This window comes from Quercus suber, unplaced genomic scaffold, assembly GCF_002906115.3.
Source record: "Quercus suber isolate HL8 unplaced genomic scaffold, Cork oak 2.0 scaffold_85, whole genome shotgun sequence".
Taxonomy (NCBI): Eukaryota; Viridiplantae; Streptophyta; class Magnoliopsida; order Fagales; family Fagaceae; genus Quercus; species Quercus suber.
In genome coordinates this window covers 300957-307978 of record NW_027069550.1, presented here as the reverse complement: position 1 = coordinate 307978, position 7022 = coordinate 300957, and the positions used below count along the sequence as shown (strand labels likewise).

Below are 7022 nucleotides of genomic sequence, written 5' to 3'. Positions count from 1 at the left end.
TATACACACACACACACACACACAAATTATATATTCAAAATAATAGTGAGAAACCTATCAAAGTTTGATAAAATTAATTTAATTAAACAAATAACATATTTCTATCATTCTTACCACTTCTTCCATGTTGGAAAGTTGCTCTTAAAATATTATGCCCATGCGATACACGGTTTAATTAAGAATCATGTGTAATCTTAAGAAAATAAGAAAATATTTTTTAATTTGATTAAAATTAAATAATAAACATATTTAAGCGGTAAACTCAATTTAATAATTAATAATTATAAACAACCCAAATTACTAAACATTAAAAAAAGAAACAGAAGTAGTGAGATTTACATAAGAATTGAATTTTTGTATTTGAAAACAAGAGAGAAGGCACTGAACTTCTACTTATCAAAACAAAATGTGTAAATATAAACTTCAATAATTTTTTTGGAGAAAAACTAAGAGTTAAGACCTTCGCAATAAGTTTGCATTGATAATTGAAAATAGTTTCATTAGCATTGAGATGTGATAAGAATTAAAAAGTAATACCTTTTTGCGACGTCCTAGGCTAGTTTTGTGAACAACAATCTATATTATGAGTAAATGATGCATTTGGAATATAGATTATAACTTCAAGGTGTTTAAAACTTCAATGGATCATGCCATATCTTGACCAATATCATTTTTTAACCCTACACCTTCAACAAATTTCATTTTAGCAATTATTTTCTTATCCAATTCCAATGTATATTTCAATTGACCCAAACTTGCTAAGCCCACTACACCTTAATTTTTATAATTTTTATCCCTCTTGAGAATCCTTTGTTGTGATCGTATCTCAATAGATTATGGTTGATAAAGATATAATTAATTAAGTTCCAACAATTCAAAATTATAGTAAATAATAATTTTCAAAATTTTAATAACATGAATACTTCCATTTTTTTTTTCTCCTTAGAAAATTTAGGCTAAAAAATAAAGAATACATGCCATAAGTAATGAGGATTGATCATATTTACCAATTATGGAGTAAAAATCATAATATATATTACTTATTTTAACCGTCCATGAGTCGTATGTAAAATCAAAAATGATATGGACGTTTTAATCTCAAGAAGTTAATATGGTAAAAAATAATAATAATAATAAAAGGTGATATGGAAAAAGGAAATAAAGAAACGAAAGTAGGAGTCTATGACGTTAAATTAGAATATAAATATATATATATATATCCTAAACTTCTTGAAGAAGTTGACATGAAAAAAAAAAAGTCCTTAAAATAAAAAAGGATATAGAACTTCTCATCTCAAGAAGTTGATATGGAAAAAAAAAAAAAAGGAGTCCATAATGTTAAATTAGAAAAGATATAGAGGAGTCCATGATATTAAATTATATATATGTGTGTGTGTGTATCCTAAACTTCTTGAAGAAGTTGACATGAAAAAAAAAAGTCCATAAAATCAAAAAGGATATAGAACTTCTCATCTGAAGAAGTTGATATGGAAAAAAAAGAAAAGAAAGTTTATAGGGGAAAAAAAAGGGAGTCCATAACGTTAAATTAGAAAAGATATAGAGGAGTCCATGATGCTAAATTATATATATATCCTAAACTTCTTGAAGAAGTTGACATGAAAAGAAAAAAAAGTGTAAAATCAAAAAGGATATAGAACTTCTCATCTCAAGAAGTTAACATGGTAAAATATATATTGCAGGGTTACAATTTGTAGCCCAAGCCCAAAAGATATGAGATGTAAGTCCAACGAGCCTAATACAATGAATTTGTAGAGAGTGGGTGAAAGAGTTGGACTATTTGTGAATTAGACAACGGTTCATAAAGATTTAAAATAAGAATGAGTATAAAAACACACTTAGAACTTGATTAAATTGGTGTTCGAATAAATCAACTATCAACTGAACTACTATTTCAGAAAATTGATACAATTTTTAGTGCTACAGTAAATCTTTTTCTCTTTTCCTTCCTTCTTCTTAATCTCCTTCTTATGAGGGATTTTTTACATTATATAGTTTTTCTTCGGACCATCTTGATCGTACACCTGTTAATCATTTAAACTTTCACTTGAGTATATGTCCCATTAGACATCTTCTTTAGCTCTCTATGCTTGGTGATGGTTCAAATTGCATTGTTCAAGGGTCTTCTCCACACAAATGCAGCCAAAAAAGTTGCTGCAGTGCATTTAATGCGGTGGTAGCAGCTTTTCCTTTTGATATTTCTATATTCTTCTCATCTTTACACGTGCCTGAAGTTCATTCTTATCGTTGGAATTTCCTGGAAGATCACCTAAATCCTCCAGTACTTGCTTGGCCGATATTTATCGTATCTGAGAATGATACACTCCTTGGACTATGTTTTCCCATCCTTTACTTACGTGATTCTTCACTATGGGATCTCTTCCAATTATTTACTCCTCGGACATACCCACATCCTCAAATATAAAGCCTAAGCCCCAATATACGAACTTGGGCTTTTATCCCCACATATATATTAAAAAAAGAAAAGAAAAAGGAGTCTATGACGTTAAATTAGAAAAGATATAGCTTGTTAATTTAGTTTTTTCTATTCAATAGGTATCTTAGGTATAGTAGTTGTATGTCATCCAATAACTAAATTTAATTTTTTAAACAGAAATTTAATAAATTTTCTGCAATTTGGTGCAGTCACTTGGTGCAATCATAGCTTCTAAGTCTAATTTTTAATATATAGTATATGAGGATTGATCATACTTACCAATTATAGAATAAAAATCATAATATATATTACTTATTTTAACCGTGCATGAGTCATATGTAAAATCAAAAAGGATATAGATGTTTTAATCTTAAGAAGTTAATATGGTAAAAAAAAAAAAAAAAGGTGATATGGAAAAAAGAAATAAACAAAAGAAATAAGGAGTCCGTGACGTTAAATTAGAATATATATATATATATATATCCTAAACTTCTTGAAGAAGTTGACATGAAAAAAAAAAAAAAGAGTCCGTAAAATCAAAAAGGATATAAAACTTCTCATCTGAAGAAGTTGATATGGAAAAGAAGAAGAAGAAGAAGTTGATACCCCAAAAAAAAAAAAATGGAGTCCATAACGTTAAATTAGAAAAGATATAGTGGAGTCCCTGATGCTAAATTTTATATATATCCTAAACTTCTTGAAGAAGTTGACATGAAAAAAGAGAGAGTTTAAAATCAAAAAGGATAGAGAACTTCTCATAATGTTAAATTAGAAAAGATATAGTGGAGTCCATGATGCTAAATTATATATATATATATATATATCCTAAACTTCTTGAAGAAGTTGACATGAAAAAAGAGAGAGTTTAAAATCAAAAAGGATATAGAACTTCTCATAATGTTAAATTAGAAAAGATATAGTGGAGTCCATGATGCTAAATTATATATATATATATATATATCCTAAATTTCTTGAAGAAGTTGACATGAAAAAAAACAAAGAAAGGAGAATGTAAAATCAAAAAGGATATAGAACTTCCCATCTCTAGAAGTTAACATGGCATGTTTAAACAAAATGAAGTTAACATGGTAAAAAAAAAACTTTGATATTAAAAAAAGAAAGTAAAGAGGAGTCCATGACTTTAAATTAGAAAAGATATAGCTTGTAAATTTACTTTTTTCTATCTAATAGATATTTTGGGTATAGTAGTTGTATATCATCGTATAACTAAATTTAATTTTTCAACCATAAATTTAATAAATTTTCTGTAATTTAGTGCAGTCACTTTGCGCAACTATAGCTTCTATACTCAATTTTTAATATATATATATATATGTATAGTATATGATTTGTGTCCAATAAAAATACATTCTAATATTTAATAGTAACAGTAAAAAGGAAAACGCACGCACAAAAATATATTCATTATATTCCCATATTCCATTTTCCATTTATATATATAGAGAGAGAAGCGAGCAAGGAGATATTTTTGTGCTGTTGCGTATTAAGCGTTCGTGTCTGCAAAATTTTAGGGTTTTCTGGATCTTCATCTTCTTCATCATCAACAACAATAACCACAACTTTGTCATCGTCTTCGATTCTTAGGGTTTTCTTCCTATCTCTCTATCTGTGTGTGTGTGTGTGCATGTGTGTGAGTTTATTTAGCTTTAGCTTTAGATTGCGGTGGTTCATTTTTTTTTGTTTGTGATTCGTTGCCATTGTAGATCAAGGTTGTTATTTTCTTTATATTATGTTTTGTTTGGTTGGTGAGAAAATTGAGGGAAGGAGGAGCAAAAGGGTATATAGGGAATTTACTTGATATTTTGTTGGTAGGGTTTGAAATAGATGTTATGTGGATGCAGATTTTTTTTGGTTTAAAAATCAAACTTTGATTTGCCATTTATGTTCTGTCTTAATTTTGATTTGTTTGGTTTTGCGTTATTACTAGATGAGTATGTCATTGTGACTTGCAGGTTTTTGATTTTCAAAATTTTGTTTGATCAGGGTATTTGGAGTTTTACTGATTGTAATTCGTGGAGATATTGATTTTCAAGGAAGGGTTTTTGATTATTCTGTGAATTGTTAGGATTTGGGGTGTTGGGGTTGAGTGGGAATTGCTGTGAATTTGTCATGAGTACGAGAACTTCATGGGCGGATTTGGCTGCGAACTCTGCAGCTGAGAATGCAACTGCTGGGTCTTCTTCTGCTAACAATGGGCCTGTAGGTACGGTGTCGGCTCCTCCATCCCGGAGCACCTATGTCCCTCCACATCTTCGGAATCGCCCAGCTGTTTCTAATGCACCTGCTCCTGCTTATAGTGTACCTGTTTCAAATAATGATCGACCTGGGTATGGTGGCTCGCGTTGGAGTGGTGGTCCTAGAAATGATTCTGGTCGATCTGGGTATAGTGGTGGTGGTGGCCGTGGTGGATGGGGGGGTGGCAGAAGTGGTGGTTGGGACCGTGGGAGAGATAGGGAAGTGAACCCCTTTGCAGATGATGATGTTACTACAGAGGAGGCTTTTACTGAGCAAGAGAATAGTGGCATTAACTTTGATGCATATGAGGATATTCCGGTGGAGACAAGTGGCGATAATGTGCCACCACCTGTGAATACATTTGCGGAGATCGATTTGGGTGATGCCTTGAATCAGAATATTCGGAGGTGCAAGTATGTGAAGCCAACTCCTGTGCAGCGGCATGCCATCCCCATCTCACTTGGAGGACGGGACTTAATGGCTTGTGCCCAGACCGGTTCTGGCAAGACAGCTGCATTCTGTTTCCCAATTATCAGTGGAATTATGAGGGGTGAGAGTGTACAGAGACCACCCCGTGGGGCACGTACAGTGTACCCGCTTGCTCTTATTCTCTCTCCAACTAGGGAGCTTTCAATGCAAGTGAGTTTAGTCTTATTACTACTTTCATTATATGCTCTAATATTATGCATAATTTTATTAAAATAAGATTCCAAAATCTTGCTAAAAATTTCAGATACACGAGGAAGCTAGGAAATTTTCATATCAGACAGGTGTTAAGGTGGTCGTTGCTTATGGAGGAGCACCAATTCACCAACAGGTTTTGTGTTTATTTATTTTTCAAAAAGGAATATGTACTCTTTTGGTGCTGTATGCTGATTTATCATTATCCTGTTTGCAAAGCTGTGGTCATGATAGTCTGTGGTGCCTTCTGTTTTGATTGTAAACTAGTATATAAAGTTGTTACATGATTTTATTTATGTAGAATGTATTTTAAATGTTAATATTCATATTGCTGTGGTTCACAAGTTGTGATGGTGCTTCTTTACAAAAAAGCATCACACACAATTATGAAAAACTCATTCCTTATGGAAAAATTATACTTAGCAGTGGTCAATTATATTCATCTACTTAATTCTGAATCTAGGTGAGCTCTCATGATTTTGATGGATATATAGATACTTATTAATACTGAAAAATTAGTATATACAATATATCATGCATGTATGTATACAATGTACCCCAAGTTTGTGTTATCTTAAACTAAAACTAGACTTGTAACTTTTTAAAATATATTTTATATATAGAAAATTTCATTTTCACTTGGATATGCCCCCTGCCCAATTGATATTTGTGGGTCCCCTCTAGGAATCAGCCTCTCAAATAATTGGGGGTTAAAGCTGTCAACCAACCACTTCTCCCAGACCTCTTTTTTTTTTTACTTACTCCCAGACCTCTTAGAAGTGGGAGACTTGTGCATTGGGTGCGTATTGGTTACGTACTGTAGAGTATTGGGTATATACCGGCAATGATACAAGCAAGGATGCTGCTGATTTTGGCTGTATGTGTGCTTCTTAGGTTATCTTCTCTTTGTGGTTGCTACTTTACAAATTCAAGTTGCTATAGGGTCATGATATGAATGGATTTTTATCTTTTTACTTTCAAAATTTCATAAAATGAATCTCTAGCCAATCTAAAAGAAGTATACGAGTTAACGTACCTGTCTGTTTCTGATCAAAATAAGAACAGTACAAGAACCTATCCAAAAAAAAAAGAAAAAAAAGAACAGTACAAGAATCAATAAAATCTCAGTTATTTAAGGAAAAAATAATGAAATATTTGTACTTTATATTTCATCTAGTTTTATGACTTGCTGATCGATGTGTTTGAGCTCAGGAGGACTTCACCTTAGGTTGGTGGTACAGTTTTCAATTTGCCTTTACAAGCTAAAGCTGGCAGGCATTACAAATTTATACTATTAAGTTATTGAAGTTGGGTTTCAGATATCCAAACTTGATTCATAGTTTGACCTAGGCAGAGTCTGAAGTACTTTTATTTAGAGATCATTCTTATTACCTATCAAAAAAAAAAAAAAAACTATTATTTATAGATCATGGTTCAATTATCTTTGAAGGTTTTATTTTCCTTGTGTTAGTTTGGTGGCTGTCCCCTGAAGTTCCAGCCAATAAGTTGCTACAATAGTTGCAAATTACTTGGCAATTAAAATAATTTTTTGTCATTCTTGAATGTTTTGAATTTAAACTCTGATGAAAAATTTCCCTTCCCTTCCCTTCCTCCCCTCCCCCTCCCCCCC

General features: G+C 31.7%; 1 protein-coding gene across 1 annotated transcript in view; it reads left to right on the top strand.

The window, feature by feature from the left end:
• The first annotated feature begins 3903 nt into the window (after nucleotides 1-3903).
• LOC111987365 (DEAD-box ATP-dependent RNA helicase 37) overlaps nucleotides 3904-7022 on the top strand; it is a 10657-nt gene continuing 7538 nt past the window's right edge. Inside the window, exons 1-3 of the mRNA XM_065774073.1 lie at nucleotides 3904-4061; nucleotides 4460-5350; nucleotides 5445-5641. Coding sequence (XP_065630145.1) covers nucleotides 4586-5350; nucleotides 5445-5641 — 962 coding nt within the window. The 5' untranslated portion in view covers nucleotides 3904-4061; nucleotides 4460-4585. The remainder of the gene's footprint in view (nucleotides 4062-4459; nucleotides 5351-5444; nucleotides 5642-7022) is intronic.